Genomic DNA, 18,274 nt, shown 5'->3' with positions numbered 1-18,274 from the left:
AACATTTTTAGAAATTGTCGTAAAGTTATCAAACATAAATGACAAAAAATGAAATTTCAGGAGTGCAGAGTTCATAGCCCACCCTTAGTCAGCATTCCAGACAAAGCTTCTCATCATCTCAGCCTTTGTTCATGTCATTCATTGTGGTCTTTCCTATGCCACAATCCTGAGATACCATCTCTGTTTATAAAAAACTATTACAAAATTCTGTAATTTGAAAGTAATGTCTTTGTTTTTAAGAAGCACACTTACTCACCATTGGACAGCACTGTCATTTGAGCTCTAATTCTCAGGTAGGTGGAAAGCACTAATGTCCAAACAATGTCAGATAATCCAGTATACTGGATGTATGGGGGTCAGATATTCAAAGTACATTATAATTCTGCATATGTTCTTGGATGCCAGGCATATGGACAAATAATGTAATCGGATCCAAGCAGGACTGAGGTCCAGGGCTCTCAATCTTACATATGGCATAAATTCAATAACTTTTCAATGTCCCATTCCCTCCAAAGTCAAGCACCCATAAATGTTAAGTAGGAAGTGTCATGTCAAGTGCTGCCACCTACCATCAGTCAAACAATAAAAGAGTGTTGCAAGATCAGCTCTTTTAACTGAAAGAAAAACTAAAAAGAAATCAAACTTAGAAAAGCACACAGTCCTGACAGAACCAGAACAGAAATACTTTGATCCTGGAACTCCGACCAGAGAGATGCCTTAAATTATTTAGTACTAAAAAACACACTCCTTCCCTGACTTATGAAACGAAGGGCTAATATCTTTGATTGTGACAGGCTGAATATTATGGACAACAGCCATGTTCCTCCTTATGAGAATATTAGGCCATATTGGGTCCTCTCCCCCAGACAGGACATGCTGGGATGTTTAGCGCTCGCAGCACTTCACACATACTACACAGATATTTACAGGCAGGGGAATGCACAGCTTACAAATGGTTTTCATACAAAACCCAGAACATGCAACACTACACATACACATACTCCTGTACACACATGCACGCACACATGCACGCAGGTTGCTTGTGTAAAGGATATTTGAAAAACCTCTCAATGGCCACAGGCAGGTCAAAGTGCAGAAATCCAAATCGTGGGATGAAGTTTGTGAGACTTACTGAGAACAGACAGACAGATGGGGGGAGGGGCAAGGAGAGATCAGACACACCAGGGAGAGGCAGAAAAGTAAATTGACCTGATCCCTCTCCATGTATTGCAACAGACTCAAATTTAGTCACAAAACCACTTTAACATTTTATAGCCTGCTCACTGACAGGTAATACAAACAGAATAGCCATTTAACAATATGCAACCTATTGTTATCATTATTATCATTCGGCAGGTGCTCTTGTCCAAAGGGACTTATATGGCCAAAGAAGAATGGACCTGTAAGTCCATTTGATTAAGCGGTGCAAGAAAAAGCTTGAGCCAGCGCATTGCAGCCACAGTGAAAAAATATTTTCTGCTCAGTATCTCATTATAAGGATAAACTATTCTCAATACAATGACTTTCCTCATTATAACAAGATCCTTTTCTCCTTATAGCATACCAACATATCATGTTATAGCGAGATCTTTTCCTATTTAAACGAGATATAACACAAAACTTTGTCATGATGAGGAAAATATTAAACACGAAGTATACTTTACTTTATATTAAGTATAAGTAAATTTTGTAATAAATAGATTTTTTTATATCTCATTTTAACTAGAACACAACTGAAGGATCATGTTAACATTTTGACTTACATAAAGCATTATATAAGCAAATGTATAAAATGTAATGGCTTCATAAATAAAGTTGCTGAATGTTTACATTCAATAGTCAATGTATGTAATAGTATGTGGTTTCACCCCATACAATGTATCCGTTGGAATACAAGTAAAAGGGTATGGACAGCAGCTGCAGTAATTAAGTACATTAAGGGATTAAAGAACCTCTATTTACGTGAAACTGGCCCCCATGGTCAGTCTTAGAATGGACTCCCTAACCTACACTTGGCTATAACTGGAAGTTTTCCATATGACGGCTGAATGAATCTCATAGGCTGGACCAACAGCTCTTTGACTCTGAGAACTATATAAACTCATGTATTAGACTTAATATCTTTGAAGAATGTACTCGTACCTCTTCCCGACCAGTCATATTATTAAATTATATAGAGGAGCTCCAGACTCTGTTGTTTACTATCTTTATCTTCAACACCATCATTTTTGTTAAGAAATTCCTAGTTACTTTTCGTGGCAGCAGTGGGATTGGAAATAATCTCTCACTTTGGCTACAGAACCTAAGGACTCCAAAGAGAGGTGAGTAAATTTAAAATACCACCCTCATTAGGTTATGGGGATTCCTCTTATTCTGTTGTTAAGATGGGAATGACCCAATAACCCTTTTTATAGATATAGTTGTATTTATTTGATGGTTTGTTGATATTGAAGCACGACTAAATAGTGCATGCGTGTTGTGATAAAAAGTCCTATAGGCAGGTCCGTAAGACCAGAACAGGGTTCTGGTTGCTATTTTATTACGGTAAATAAGGCCACAGGTAAGAGTCCTGTGGTGGGCTGGGGGTGTAAGACCGCATCGGAAGGTGTAGGCTGCCATTTTCAATATGGTAAATAAGACCAAAGGTAGGAGTCCTGTGGCGGGCCGGGGGCATAAGACTGCATCGGAAGGTGTAAGCAGCCAATGAGACCAATGAGTTTTGAAGCATGTGGCTGAATCTGAGCAGATAATATAGCCATATACACTTCAGAATTCATCCTGCTGCTTTTGTCAGCAGTCACATCATCAATAAATACAAGGGAACCAGTTCCAGTGGCAGCCATACATCCCCAAGCCATAACACTACCTCCACCATGCTTCACAGATGAGGTGGTATGCTTTGGATAATGAGCAGTTCCTTCCCTTCTCCATACTCTTCTCTTCCCTTCATTCTGGTACAAGTTGAACTTGTCCATAGGATGTTGTTCCAGAACTGTACAGGCTTTTTTAGATGTTTTTTTGGCAAACTCTAAACTGGTCTTCCTGTTTTTGAGGCTTACCAATTGTTTACATCTTGTGGTAAACTCTGTATTTACTCTGGTGGTCGTCTCTTGATTGTTGACTTTGACACAGATACACCTACCTCCTGGAGGGTGTTCTTGATCTGGTCAACTGTTGTGAAGGGGTTTTTCTTCACCAGGGAAAGTATTCGTCTGTCATCCACCACAGTTGTTTTCCGTGGTCCTCCTGGCCTTTTGGTGTTCCAGAGCTCACCAGTGCGTTCTTTCTTTTTAAGAATGTACCAAATTGTTGATTTTGCCACACCTAATGTTTTTGCTATCTCTCTGATGGGTTTTTTTTTTTTTTCAGCCTAATGATGGCTTGCTTCACTGACAGTGACAGCTCTTTGGACTTCACATTGAGAGTTAACAGCAACATATTCCAAATGCAAATGCCACACTTGAAATCAATTCTAGACCTTTTATATGCTTACTTGTAAATTAAATAATGAGGGAATAACACACACCTGGCCATGTAACAGCTGAGCAGCTAATTGTCCAATTACCTTGAGTCCCTTAAAAAGGGGGGGACCACATATAATGTGTGCTGTACTTCCTACACCGTTCACACAATTTGGATGTAAATACCTTCAAATTAAAGCTGAAGGTCTGCAATTTGAGTTCATATTCATTATTTAATTTCAACTACAATATGCTGTGGTAGACAGCTAAAATAACAATAACTTTGTCAATGTCCAAATATTTATGTACCTGACTGTATATGTTTATATTATAAAACTGAAAGCCGATCTGAAAAAGTGTAACTGGTATAAAAAAGATTATCCTAAATTGTAGTTTCCAGGAGATGGAACCTTGTGTAAAAGGGGTTCAAGTCCCCTAGAATGCATGCAATATGCGTTATGTTTGTTATAAAAAACACTGAATATTTTTTGCTTTATTTTGCTTGCTAAAAATGGCCATCGATCAGAAATTGCAAGACTGCAGTCAAAAATTAGGAAAACACAGGATGCTGTGTATTTTTTTTTTTAAAGGGGGATTGATGAAAAAATTATTATGGCTTTAATGACTTACTTTTGTCCTTTCTTTAACTATAAGTTGAATGACTCATTACTGAAAGACATTTCTTTACAAGAGATTTTGACTGACAGTGAAGAGACAGAAAAAATGGTGAATTCTGAATCTAGGTGGTGAAACTAATAACAGTATAAGTAAGATGATAAAGGAGGGTTTGGACCCCATGCTACAATAATCAAGCAAGTCAAATGCTATGAAGGACTAGTGGCAAAAGACAAGGTTAAGAAAAACATGGCTGTTGATATTGTGGTTTTGAAATATGAAAGAGTATTGCAGCAAAACTGTGCCATCTATGCTCAGTGTAAGTGCGGGAAAAGAAAAAAAATGTTTTAAATAATTGGAGGACTCACAGCTGTGCAAGGAGGGAGGGGCTGTCGTAAATCCTCAACCGACTGTAGCTGCTGAGCGCAGACTCTAGAACGTCTTAAGGTTGTACACAAAACTGAATATTTGTAATGTTGAGAAACGCTGGTTTAAAATGCTGTTTTAACCATGTTGTTGAAAAAATAAGGCTGCATTACTAGTCTCATTGAAAGCTGGGGAAAGGATCACGCTTCAGTTTATAGTGCCATTAAAACAAGGAAAGGGCTCAGTGCAAGCGTATCATGGCTAAATAGGAACATTACACACAATTTCACAATGTTTTGAGTTTTCTGACATCATAATGACAGTGATGGGGATGACATATAGTCACGACGTACAACTCATTGACCTGTACCACTAGACAGTATGCATATCACATAGTGAGAAACGGTTAGGTGCTCTGGTGAAGTTGCACTTTAACTTTATATTTGGAGACATTAGCTTGTGAACCTGTTGGAATAATTGGTCCAGAACATGTGTGTTTAAGTGGATAGAAAGTCCAAATTTGATTATGAAAAGGACTATAACATTTTGCTAACTGTTTTTATGTCATTGTTCATTTATTAGGCTTACTGTGCACGGGTTCAAGCATACAAAGTGCTGCCAATCCTGCATTGCAGAATACTCGAGAGGTAAACCTCAAAGTGTGACGTCCTGTAGACTGAAGTCACGCGAACCAGTAATGCGTTATTCTGAGTTACATTTTGTGCATGTTGTACATCCTCCTACGATAAACATGTTGACAGGTTCCCAGTTCTATTTAGTAGCATGTATATATTATATGTAGTGTATTGTGTTTCCTTCTCTGCCGTTACTTTGTCTGTAGTTTGAATGCCTCTGTGTCTAGCACCTCTGTAGTGTGTCTCAGTATAACACCTCTGTAGTGTCTACGGCAAGGATGTCACATACAGTTGAAGTCGAATTTTTACATACACCTTAGCTAAATCCATTTAAACTCAGTTTTTCACAATTCCTGACATTTAATCCTAGTAAACATTCCCCGTCTTAGGTCAGTTAGGATCACAACTTTATTTTAAGAATGTGAAATATCAGAATAATAGTAGAGAGAATGATTTATTTCAGCTTTAATTTCTTTCATCACATTCCCAGAGGGTCAGAAGTTTACATACACTCTGTTAGTATTTGGTAGCATTGCCTTTAAATTGTTTAACTTGGGTCAAACGTTTCGGGTAGCCTTCCACAAGCTTCTCACAATAAGTTTCTGGAATTTTGGCCCATTCCACCTGACAGAACTGGTGTAACTGAGTCAGGTTTGTAGGCCTCCTTGTTCGCACACGCTTTTTCAATTCTGCCCACAAATTTTCGATTGGATTGAGGTCAGGACTTTGTGATGGCCTCTCCAATACCTTGACTTTGCTGTCCTTAAGCCATTTTGCCACAACTTTGGAAGTATGCTTTGAGGGTCATTGTCCATTTGGAAGAGCCATTTGCGACCAAGCTTTAACTTCCTGGCTGATGTCTTGAGATGTTGCTTCAATATATACACATAATTTTCCTTCCTCATGATGCCATCTATTTTATGAAGTGCACCAGTCCCTCCTGTAGCAAAGCATCCCCACAACATGATGCTGCCACCCCCGTGTTTCACGGTTGGGATGGTGTTCTTTGGCTTGCAAGCCTCACCCTTTTCCTCCAAACATAACGATGGTCATTATGGCCAAACAGTTCAATTTTTGTTTCATCACACCAGAGGACATTTCTCCAAAAAGTAAGATCTTTGTCCCCAGGTGCAGTTGCAAATTGTAGTCTGGTTTTTTATGGTGGTTTTGGAGTAGTGGCTTCTTCCTTGCTGAGCAGCCTTTCAGGTTATGTTGATATAGGACTCGTTTTACTGTGGATATAGATACTTTTGTATCTGTTCCCTCCAGCATCTTCACAAGGTCCTTTGCTGTTGTTCTGGGATTGATTAGCACTTTTCACACCAAAGCACGTTCATCTCTAGGAGTCAGAACGCGTCTCCTTCCTGAGCGGTATGACGGCTGCGTGGTCCCATGGTGTTTATACTCACGTACTATTGTTTGTACAGACGAACGTGGTACCTTCAGGCGTTTGGAAATTGCTCCCAAAGATGAACCAGACTTTTGGAGGTCCACAATTTTCTTTCTGAGGTTTTGGCTGATTTCTTTTGATTTTCCCATGATGTAGGGTTTGAAGATCTTCAAACCCTACATGCCAGCCAGACCCCTCCGTTCCGCTACCTCGGGACGCCTGGCACCTCCCCCTCAGGACGCCTGGCACCTCCCCCTCTTCGCACCTGCGCTTCCCGAACACGTCTCCTGTCTGTCCTGGCCCCACAATGGTGGAATGACCTCCCAGTGGAGGTCAGAACCGCTGAGACACTGACCCACTTCAAGCGACAACTGAAGACTCACCTCTTCAGGCTGCACCTCTTCCTATCCCTCCCTACTTCCCTGTGATCTCTAAATTGACTGTAAGCTTAGGGTTGTAACTAGGTAGCTGTTTCGTAGGTGACTTAGTTAATGCACTCGTCTTAACTACTGCTTGTATTTTTGCATAGACTGTGTTGTTGCTGTTCTCATTTGTGTTAGTATTAATCAGTTTATCCTTCAGGGTCAAGCTGAACTATGCGGTTGAGTTCTCCAATCTATCTCCAGCGAGCTCCTTCCCTATCTGTCTTCCATTATTAATTCCTCTCTCTCCTCTGGTCATGTTCCCTCTGTTTTTAAGACTGCACGTGTTACCCCACTACTCAAAAAACCCACCTTAGACCCCTCCGATGTAGCAAATTATCGACCCGTATCCCTTCTACCCTTTCTGTCCAAAACCCTCGAACGAGCAGTTCTTAAACAATTAACCTCTTTTCTCCACCAGAACAACCTGCTAGACCCTCACCAGTCTGGCTTCCGATCTGGGCACTCAACAGAGACTGCACTCCTAGCTGTGACGGAGGCACTTGCCACTGCAAGAGCCTCACGCCTTTCCTCTGTCCTGATCCTTCTTGACCTGTCTGCAGCTTTTGACACGGTCAACCATAAAATACTCCTCTCCACCTTGGCTGGGATGGGAATTGCCGGGACTGCCCTGTCTTGGTTCGCTTCCTATCTTGCAGATAGGACCTACCAGGTCACCTGGAAGGGGTCTGCCTCTGCTTCTCATCCACTTGTTACGGGAGTGCCGCAGGGATCTGTACTGGGTCCTCTGCTGTTCTCCTTATACACCAGATCTCTTGGTTCAGTCATTAATTCACATGGTTTTTCCTATCATTGTTATGCAGATGACACACAACTCTTCTTTTCTTTCCCCCCCTCGGCCACACTGGTCAATGATAAGATCTCTTCCTGCCTGGCTGACATCTCCACCTGGATGGCCAGCCACCATCTGAAGCTCAACCTCAACAAAACTGAGCTGCTCTTCTTCCCGCACAAGACCTCCTTGCTTCGTGAACTCTCAATCACGGTTGATGGCACCACAGTGACTGCCTCTCACTCTGCCAAGAGCTTGGGGGTGGTCCTGGATGACCAACTGGACTTCAAGGAGCACATCAAGGCAACATCAAGGTCCTGCAGATTCCTCCTATACAACATCAGGAGGATTCGACCATACCTGACGACGCACTCCACCCAGCTGCTCGTCCAGGCTACGGTGACCTCTCGCCTTGATTACTGCAACTCTCTCCTTGCAAACCTGCCAGCTTGTGCCATACAGCCACTACAGATGATTCAGAATGCCGCTGCCCGGCTCATCTACAACCTCCCCAAATTCTCCCACGTCACTCCTCTGCTGCGATCACTTCACTGGCTACCGGTCGCTGCCAGGATCCGATTCAAAGCCCTGACCCTTGCCTACACTGCCGCCAACAGGACAGCCCCCATCTACTTGCAGGACATGACTCAATTCTATGTGCCTGCTCGACCACTCCGCTCTGCAGCAGCAGGGCGTCTTGTAACCCCTCCCACTCGCCCAAAGGGATCACAGAGCTTCTCCACCCTAGCTCCCCAGTGGTGGAACGAACTCCCCGTCCCCCTCCGAACCTCCCCCTCACTATCCATCTTCCGCCGTGGCCTGAAGACTCATCTCTTCAGACTATACCTAGAATAACCACCACCATGCTGTGTATGTGTGTATATATATATATATATATGTATATATATATATACATATTATAAAAAAAACAAAAAAAAAAAAAAAAAAAAAAAAAAAAAAACCCCTTTTTTCCTTGTCACTTGTTACATGTTGCCCCATCCCTGCACTTCTTGGTAAATTGTATTTGTCCTAATACTCTAGCTTAATCTTCTGCCTAGTTTGGCTTTGCAGATGTTAGACCAGGATAGTGTTCATTGTTCTCAGCTAGAAATAGCTGTACAAAATAAGTAATTGTACCTTACTGAACCCGTGTTCAGCAGTTGTCTACGATCATGAAAATGCACTTCTTGTACGTCGCTTTGGATAAAAGCGTCTGCCAAATGAAAAAAATGAAATGAATGTAATGCATAAATCTAAGGAGATCATACTCACCCTATAAAATACGCTTGTCCAGACCACACTTAGAGTATTGTGTGCAGTTCTGGGGACCGTACTACAAGAAAGATATAGAGGCGCTGGAAAAGGTCCAAAGACGGGCAACCAAATTGATTCCGGGTAAGACTTTTCAAGCTTAGTAAAAGGAGACTTAGGGGAGATTTGATTGAGGCTTTTAAATTTATTAAAGGGATTAACAAAGTGAACTACAGGAAATTATTCAAGTTGAGTTTGGTTAGCAAAACGAGGGGGGATAAATGGAAACTGGCAAAGGGTAAATTTCACACAAACATTAGGAAATATTTTTTCACACAGAGTGGTCAATGTGTGGAATAGCTTGCCCGGACATGTAGTGGAGGCAGAAACACTGGGGGTATTCAAGGCCCGGCTTGAAACAGTGTTAGATACTATCTAGCTTTTAGGTAAACTAAGCATTAAGTACAGTTCAGTGGCAAGAATAGACGAGCAGTGTTGGGCTGAATGGCCTTGGCCTATTCTCATCTTACGTTATGTTATGTTATGTTAATCACTATGAATGTCCACATCCGGTGATGTGGTAACTAAGTTGGTAACACTGAGTATCTCATTTTCCATTTGAAGTCAAGAATAATGCCACGTGTATTTTCAGACCAAGACTGCATGGATTTAGTAAAATATTTCAATGAATGAAGAACAAAAAGCAATGATTGAGGAATGTGATTCCTCTGCTCAGATGTATACCTGTCAGTGGCTCCCTGGCCCTGACTGTGTTTTGGGCAAAGGATAAGTGGGATTGATATGGTCCCTGTACATACTGTATAACAACCCCTCCTCCGAAAGCCCAATATCCTAGTAAACCCAAAGCAGAAGCTGTAAAGAAAACAGTAGATATTTTTAAGGAATATGGCATTGTGAAATAAACTACTTCTGCCTGTTCATAACTCTTACTCCCTGTATGTAAACCGGATTGTTCTTATAGATTGGTTCTTATATATTGATTATTTAGATGTTAAAAAGCGTGCAACTAACTGGCGTGCAGTTGTTTCTTTTTTTTGTTCTTTTCTTCTCAGAAATGGTGCTGGACTTTAATTTGTTTTGCCCAGGGTGTTCATAATTCCCCAATAGTTTAATTTAGCTTTAGCTCCATTCTTAGATAATTGCCTAAGTTAAAGTCACGCAATATAATATGCTGGACGGAGTGTAGCACAGTGGGTAAGGAACTGGGCTTGTAACCAAAAGGTTGCAGGTTCGATTCCCGGGTAAGGACACTGCCGTTGTACGCTTGAGCAAGGTACTTAACCGGAATTGCTTCAGTGTATATCCAGCTGTATAAATGGATACAATGTAAAATGCTATGTAAAAGTTGTGTAAGTCGCTCTGGATAAGAGCGTCTGCTAAATGCCTGTAATGTAATGTAATGATGCTTTATCGATCACATCCTCAGATGAGAAGACACTCTGAGAGGACATGGAGGTGATTCTGCAGCAGACAGAGGATTGATGCCAATGTGAGTGTTGTGCAACAGAACTTCTAACTTATCTATTTTTGAAACCTTGACAGTTGACCTGAAGATCTCTGCCTGAAAGGTGGAGAATTTTATGTTATGGGTGACTAATGGATTACTAATGTATTGCAAGGACGCTCTTTCAATCTCTTCCCAGATTCAACTGTGATGACGAACTCCAGCTGCAACGGGCCCCAACGTCAATATCTAAGATTAAGTTTATGTAAAGCAAATGATTAATGATTAAGAAAGGAATTTATAAACTAATCAGGTCCAGACCATACTTTGTGTTATTAGTGGTAACATGAGTCAGATCAAGTTAGTTCCACCTGCACAACCTGTGCGCGCAGCATCCGATCCTCTGCCTCCAGACGAACCTAAAAATGACACTTCGTCTGGTCAGGGCAGTGAGGAGGAATTTTTTTTTTTTGGATTACATAAAATTTTTTCACTTATTTTCATTTCAGTGTATACATGGTTTTTGTTTTGATTTTGCGTAGTTATTGATTTCATTTTAATACTTTTACTATTTACAACTGCAGGCACATTTGGCCATTTGAGTGCTTACTCATGCCATTATACCCTTTTGGGAATGTGGAGCGTTTACAGTATCTGCTTCTCAGCGTACGTACCATACAAATTGTGTGGAGGTGCCTTGACTTTCTTTCTTTGCAAAAGGAGGGAAACCTGATGTTCGAAAGTCAATAAAATTAAATTGTTAGGAGGATTGGGAACTATCCTCTATTTGGGAATGTTTAATCTAACACAAACTAACAGAACATTGGAGCACCACAATTTTACAATACTAGACCCATTAAAGATAAGTGATCAAAGGTGATCAAGTCGAGTAGGTATGTCACTAATAGAAGATGAAATAAAGTGTAGCATGAATAAACCATACTATGTTCCAACAGAAATGCTCACTAAAAAGCTCCCCTCAACATACTGTGACCCTACGCTGAAGGAGTGACATTATGACTATAGTGGTAGTGATGCAGGCAGCACTCTCATATGGTGTGATACTTAAGGAAGCTAGATACCCTTTGATAGTCCCAGTTGTGGGACCAGATAATTTTACCTGGGATTCATACATACTACCATTGGAAGGTTGTCTCCTTGGGTCATCTATAGCTGAGATTCTGATTAGCGGCTGCAGATGGGAGGCAAACCCAGAGTGGAAAAAAAAATGTTGTATCATGTTTACTATGGTTAGTCACCAAGGAAATGTTATATGATAGGACCACCTGGGATAATACCTAAGGATATTAATGATAACTGTAATACTAGTGTTAATACGGCTAATCTTGATTGGGTTGTGTTTTGTCCATAATTCAAGTTTATTGTAGCCACTGGTTTAATCAAACATTCTAGATGATATACTGTGTACCCCTTTTACATATTACATGTGTTTGAGGACAAAATATATATGGGCCCTTCGCCCTGAATAAAAATGTGTGAGGTATTTTGTGGTTTAGTTAATGAGATTAGTGACCAACATGAAAAAATCTTTTCCCATCTTCCTTCCTCCCCCTAACGGAAAGAAAGGAGATCAGCTGAGGGTTGGTTAGGTCTAGGAACACAAAACAGGTTCGCCCAACCTATATTTGAATACAACCATAAATGACTGCAAAACTACAAAACTAGTAACTGCTGGTGAGTGGGTGACTTGAGCAGCTGACGCTAATGGTGCCTCAAGTTTGGCTAATGTAACACAACACAGCCTAGGCATACTTGGTGAGAATGTAATAGTAATCAGCAGGAGTGCTGATGCTTTCCATTTAGCAGGATGGTGGTGAGGACGGAGCGACAGCAGCAGTGTTGCAGAGCGGGACAAGCCACTGTGCGCGAGTGGAGCACTAGGATTACGGAACATCGAAAATAGCAGGCCAGCTTCTGGCTGAAATAACACTTCCAAGCTCCATGGCACATTGTAGGCAATGTTCTACCCATATTGGGGGTCAGTGTTGACTCTCATCACACACTAAAGGGTAGTAGTGTTACATGTCCTTAAGTATGCAGGTCTGGATACGCTGTGTGCTGTAACATTTCCCTGTGGAGACCATTATCAACAAGAAGACAAGAAGAATAAACTGGTTTGCTAACATTGTCAACAAGTAGACCTAAATGTGTTCTGTAATGTTGCTTATATTTTTTTAATTAACATTTAGGATTTTTTCCACTGGTTTTGAAGTAACCAAATCTCCGGCTGGTTCTAATTATCACACACTTACTGGTGAGGAACAGGTTATTATTTATGTGAAAATTAATTTTACATCCTTTTACAGACCCTGTATATTCCTAATTTTCACTCAGAACCACATAATTGGTCAGCAATAGATTATGAAATAAATAAATTTGGATACCTAAGTGATAGCATTAGGGCCCATGAAATAGTAACTTATTTTGAAATCCTAAAAGGTTTGTAGTGCTTGTGCTAAAGGTCATGTAAAGAACAGGTCTGATCTTGAGATGTTTATTGAGATATTTCTTCTTCTCATTTTTCTTATTGAAAGCTAATATCCAATCCAATCCGAGATCTTTTCTTGTTATTATGAGAAAAAATCTTGTTATAACAAGACACTAACCATAAAAATATCTTCTCTTGTGGCAACAATGCACTGGCATAATAGGGCATAATCAAGTAATAAATCAGTGGTGAAATATCAAGTGAGCGTCATACTATGGATAATATGTAATATATCTGCATATTATGCCAACAGAGGGTTTCACAATCAGTGAATCGGTGATTCAACTGGTGATTACAAATTTGGCAACAAAAAAAAAGTAGTTTCTGTGGGAGTGCGGTCTCACCAGCCATCTGCAGATGCGGGGGGTAGCCCAGGAACAGCATGTGGGGCTGGGGTGGGTGGCGGACACGAATCAAACGGGTCAGATTCTCCAGGGACGGCACCACACACAGGCTAGGTGTGAAGTCTGTTTGGCAGTCGGCATTCAACCGGCATGTTCGGCTCGACTCCATAGTCTTACGGGCTGGCAGACAGGCGTACTGAATGGGTAGACAGGTGCATGAGTCAGGCACTGTTCTCACTCAATTCAAGACCTATTATCTCCATCTATGATTTTTAATATTTTTATAGTATTTTATATGATAAATGCAAACGTATTTTAGTGTTATGTTCTTCCACAGCTACAATGAAACTCGACTGTGCGGAAGATGTTACAGAGTGACTGCCAATTAAATAAGGTCAAAAAAGTGCATGTGAAAGCAGGGGTGAAACATGTTTTTAAGAAGGGAGGCAGTGTAATGAATAACTCCACCACACCCATAGGTCAGACGTATATTCATGTTCAGATTTCTCTCAGGCTACATTCACACTTTTCTCCACATCCATAGCAACTAACCATAATCTCTGCTGTCAAGAGGAGGGAAGACATTACTAGTAGGAACGAGCAACAGGACCTGTACCTGTATTCAAAGAATCACGCAAGTGTGTCCATGTAGCAACAAAATATAAACAAACATTGCAGTGGTTCATCAGTCCAAGTGTGGTGAGTGTTGTGACGCGAAATGGATGCTGCTGGTACTGCACACTGGTGGTGGCTGAGGTCCCTCCAATATAAAATTCACCTATTAATGAAAAAATATAAAACTGAGCATAGCAGCTCTATAATCTAAAAGTGATTTTTGAACCGTAATACTATCGCCATCACTTCGATACCAATCTCAATGCCATTTTACAGGCGGACTACAATACCAGGGGCTTGCCTAATACTTACTTTGGTACGGCTACATTATGCAGTTACTACTGCGAGGATACCCCCTAAAAATGAGCATTTTTTTTGCACAAACATAACTCAATTTAAATACAACACCACTCATTCTGCTTGTCATTTTGAGACATGCATGCTTTTTATACTTTCATGGCTGTAGACTTTATTAAATTTGAATGAGACACAATACTAACATAAATCAGGTACGCTTCTCCAAGTTTGAACAATTGATCCATTATGTATAGTAACCAGCATGAACAGGTAACAGGTATGTACACAAGGATAGTAGCAGCCAGTCAGTCATACACTGTCTGACTCGGTTGGAAGGTACCGTATTGTCTTCGCTATCTGATCTTATCGCTAGATAATTGCTAGTCGAAATGGTGTTTACGTACTAACATACAAAACATAACATAATGACGAGAACAGGCCATTCAGCCCAACAATGCTCGCCATTTTCCTCTTGGGTATATTCCATCAGGACCTGCTGCTTTGTTTGTCTTAAGTTTAAGTAATTCATGTAGTACTTCTTTATCCTCTACTTCAATATCTGATAAGACTTTTTGAGTACTGAGTATGCCTTCCAGTCTATTAGTAACCTCTTCTCTAGGAAAACTCTCAACAAAATAACTATTTAAGGCATCAGCAATGCCTTTATTCTCAGAAAGCAATGCTCCCTCTTCATTTCTGATACACCTGATATCCTCTTTCACTTTTTTTCCTACTACAGTATTGAATGAAACGTTTAGGATTACTTTTTGCATCTACAGCAATTTGTCTTTCAAAGAGCCTCTTGGCTTCCCGTAGATCTTTTTTTAACCTTAGCAGGCATATTACAATATTCAGCCCTATTACTCTCAGTGCTGTTATTTTTATATATCTTATAGTTTTTTTTTTTTCTCAAACTTGCCCATATGGCTTTGTTTAGCCACTGGGGGGAGCACTTCTTCAACTTACTTTTTCTTACCTTTGGAATAAATTTACTTTGCACCTCAAGAATAGCCCTTTTGAACCTACCACACTTTTCATTCACAGTATTGCAGTTAAGAAGTTTCACCCAGTCAATATTACTTAAACTTTCTTACATCTTGTTGAAATTGGCTCGTCTAAAATTAAAAATTCTGGCCATAGAGGAGGCCTTATTAATTTGCCATAATACATCAAATCTAACTGCAGAATGATTGCTAATCCGCAGTGGTTCAATTACCTCTATGCAACAAATTATGTTCAGATCATTACATAGCACCAAATCCAGAACTGATTTCCCTCTTGTGGGCTGATTGACATACTGTGCCAAAAAAGGTCACTTACAACATCTAAAAATTCTTCCTCACTTTTCCCTTGTCCTGTCATCATTTCCCAATTAATAGCAGGGTAATTGAAGTCACCCATAATAACAGTCTCACAATCCTTACAAGCTTTTCCAAAGAGCATTGAGTTCACACTACTGACTGGTGGCCTGTAACGCACTCCTACCGTAAGGCCCTTTTCATGTTCCCCTATGAGCTTTATCCAAATATCTTCACTAGGCACTAGATGGTCAATTTCTGGAATTTTCTGCACATAAAAATTTTCTTTTACATGGAGAGCTACACCCCCACCTCTCTTACTGGATCTATCCTAATGAGTTTGTACCCTTCTATTTTATATTCATCCCCATCCTCATCTCCAAGCCATGTCTCTGTAATCCCAACTATGTCATAACCCCCCTATGTATAGCAGCCTCAAGTTCCAAAAAATTACTTTTTATACTTCTAGCATTTAAGTAAAGACATTTCAGATTATTAAGTCTACACATCCTCTCCTGTTCCCTGTTCGGTCTGCACTTCCCTACCCCTTTCCCTTTCTGACCTCCCTGCCTCCCAAGTCCCTAATTTAAATAATCCTGTGCTACCTTAAGCATATGCTGGCCCAGTGCAGCAGTACCCCTCCGGTTCAGGTGCAGCCCGTCGCGCTTGTACAGGTCACCCCTGTACCAGAAGAAGTCCCAGTGCCCCATAAACCTGTACCCCTCTTTCCTACACCAGGTTTGTAGCCACGTATTAAACCTCCAAGTAAAATGTTGCTTTCCTCTACTTGCACGTGGTACTGGTAGTATTCCAGAAAAAACTACAATGGAGGTTCTGCACCTAATCATTTTTGCTAACTCCACAAATTTGTCCTGCAGAACCTCAAACCTACCTTTACCTATGTCATTGGTTCCTACGTGAACCATGACCACTGGATCCCTCCCCGCTGTGGTCAGGAGCTTGTCCGCACACTCCAGGAGATCTCCTACTTGGGCACCAGGCAGGCAACATACCGTACGAGACTCCTTTTCATGCGAGCAGACTATGCTGTCTACCCCCCTAATAATTGAATCCCCCACTATCACTAACTCCCTTTTCTGAGTGGATTTGGCCACCTGGGTGCCCAGTGGCTCCTCAGTCCTCCCACTCTCAGGGTCAAGAGCCAGATCCAATTCCAGCAAGGGCTCCAGATCGTATTGCGTGCTAGTTAGTCTAGCTATATGTAAATGTATACAAATGTATACAAATGTATACAACTTTATGTAGATTTTTCAACTTAATGCTGTTGGCTAACATTAATTGTATGCTTATCATAAGTTAAATCCAGGAATACAACCGTTTCTGTTGCTACCGTATTGGTACCCTGTGTCCCTGTTTTTACGAAGTTGGACAGATCACATCTTCAAGGGTTGTTTCTGGAAAGCTTAGTTACTGGATTGGGATGGCAGGTATGTTTTGTGTAATGTAGTAGCATGCCTTTGTGAAAAACAAATATAACAAATGTGAATTCAGTTTTTCATATTAATGGGAAATTCCACCACATTTATATGAAGGAATATTTTGAACAAAATTGATGAAATCATGAAATGTGAGCATAAATAATTTATGGCAAGAAATGTACGTATGTATTTATTAAATTATTTATTTATTTCAATGACGCTACGTGCGACATGAAATAAGGCTTGAAATTAAAACCGTCACTTTCACCCATCAAAGTTGGGAGGGCGGGCTCTAGCGAGTACTGTTTTTTGATTGGTGCATCGACTTGATTCGATTGTCAATTGATTGGGAACATCAGGCTGAGCTAGCATAAGGATGATGCCTGAAAAAGCTAGCTCGGCACACTGAAAAGCTAGCTCAGGACCACCGAAATGACCTTGAACAGAAGTGTGTTCAAATTCAGCGAATAGAGGTGAACGTTCGTGGCAAACACAAACATTACATTACATTCATTTGGCAGACGCTTTTATCCAAAGCGACGTACAAAAAAAGTGCATTTCATGGTTGTAGACAACTGCTGAACACGGGTTCAGTAAGGTACAATTACTTATTTTGTACAGCTATTTCTAGCCGAGAACAATGAACACTATTCTGGTCTAACATCTGCAAAGCCAACTAGGCAGAAGAATAAGCTACAGTATTAGGACAAATACAAATTACCAAGAAGTGCAGGGATGGGGCAACATGTAACAAGTGACAGGAAAAAGGGTTTTTATTTTTTATTTTTTATTATACAGCGTGGTGGTGGTTAGTCTAGGTATAGTCTGAAGAGATGAGTCTTCAGGCCACGGCGGAAGATGGATAGTGAGGGGGAGGTTCGGAGAGGGACGGGGAGTTCGTTCCACCACTGGGGAGCTAGGGTGGAGAAGCTCTGTGATCCCTTTGGGTGGGTGGGAGGGGTTACAAGGCGCCCTGCTGCCGCAGAGGGGAGTGGTCGAGCAGGCACATAGAATTGAGTCATGTCCTGCAAGTAGATGGGGGCTGTCCTGTTGGCAGCAGTGTAGGCAAGGGTCAGGGCTTTGAACCGGATCCTGGCAGCGACCGGTAGCCAGTGAAGTGATCGCAGCAGAGGAGTGACGTGGGAGAATTTGGGGAGGTTGTAGATGAGTCAGGCAGCGGCATTCTGAATCATCTGTAGTGGCTGTATGGCACAAGCTGGCAGGCTTGCAAGGAGAGAGTTGCAGTAATCAAGGCGAGAGGTCACCATAGCCTGGACGAGCAGCTGGGTGGAGTGCCTCGTCAGGTATGGTCGAATCCTCCTGATGTTGTCGCAGAAGCGACGACACAATCAGATGCACACTAATGAACCACAG

General features: G+C 41.1%; 1 protein-coding gene across 4 annotated transcripts in view; it reads right to left on the bottom strand.

Moving 5' to 3' along the window:
* Window positions 1-18,274, bottom strand: part of mbtps2 (membrane-bound transcription factor peptidase, site 2) — an 80,235-nt gene that overhangs the window by 3,239 nt on the left and 58,722 nt on the right. For 2 of the 4 annotated variants that reach the window (XM_035416389.1, XM_035416387.1), the window contains exons 9-10: window positions 13,252-13,447; window positions 1,056-1,131 (exon numbers count right to left, since the gene is read on the bottom strand). In XM_035416389.1, coding sequence (XP_035272280.1) covers window positions 1,056-1,131; window positions 13,252-13,447 — 272 coding nt within the window. The remainder of the gene's footprint in view (window positions 1-1,055; window positions 1,132-13,251; window positions 13,448-18,274) is intronic. The other 2 variants (XM_035416388.1, XM_035416390.1) reach the window with 1 other exon arrangement.

The sequence above is a fragment of the Anguilla anguilla genome, chromosome 4 (assembly GCF_013347855.1).
Source record: "Anguilla anguilla isolate fAngAng1 chromosome 4, fAngAng1.pri, whole genome shotgun sequence".
Classification (NCBI taxonomy): Eukaryota; Metazoa; Chordata; class Actinopteri; order Anguilliformes; family Anguillidae; genus Anguilla; species Anguilla anguilla.
This window is presented reverse-complemented; position numbering and strand designations above follow the sequence as displayed.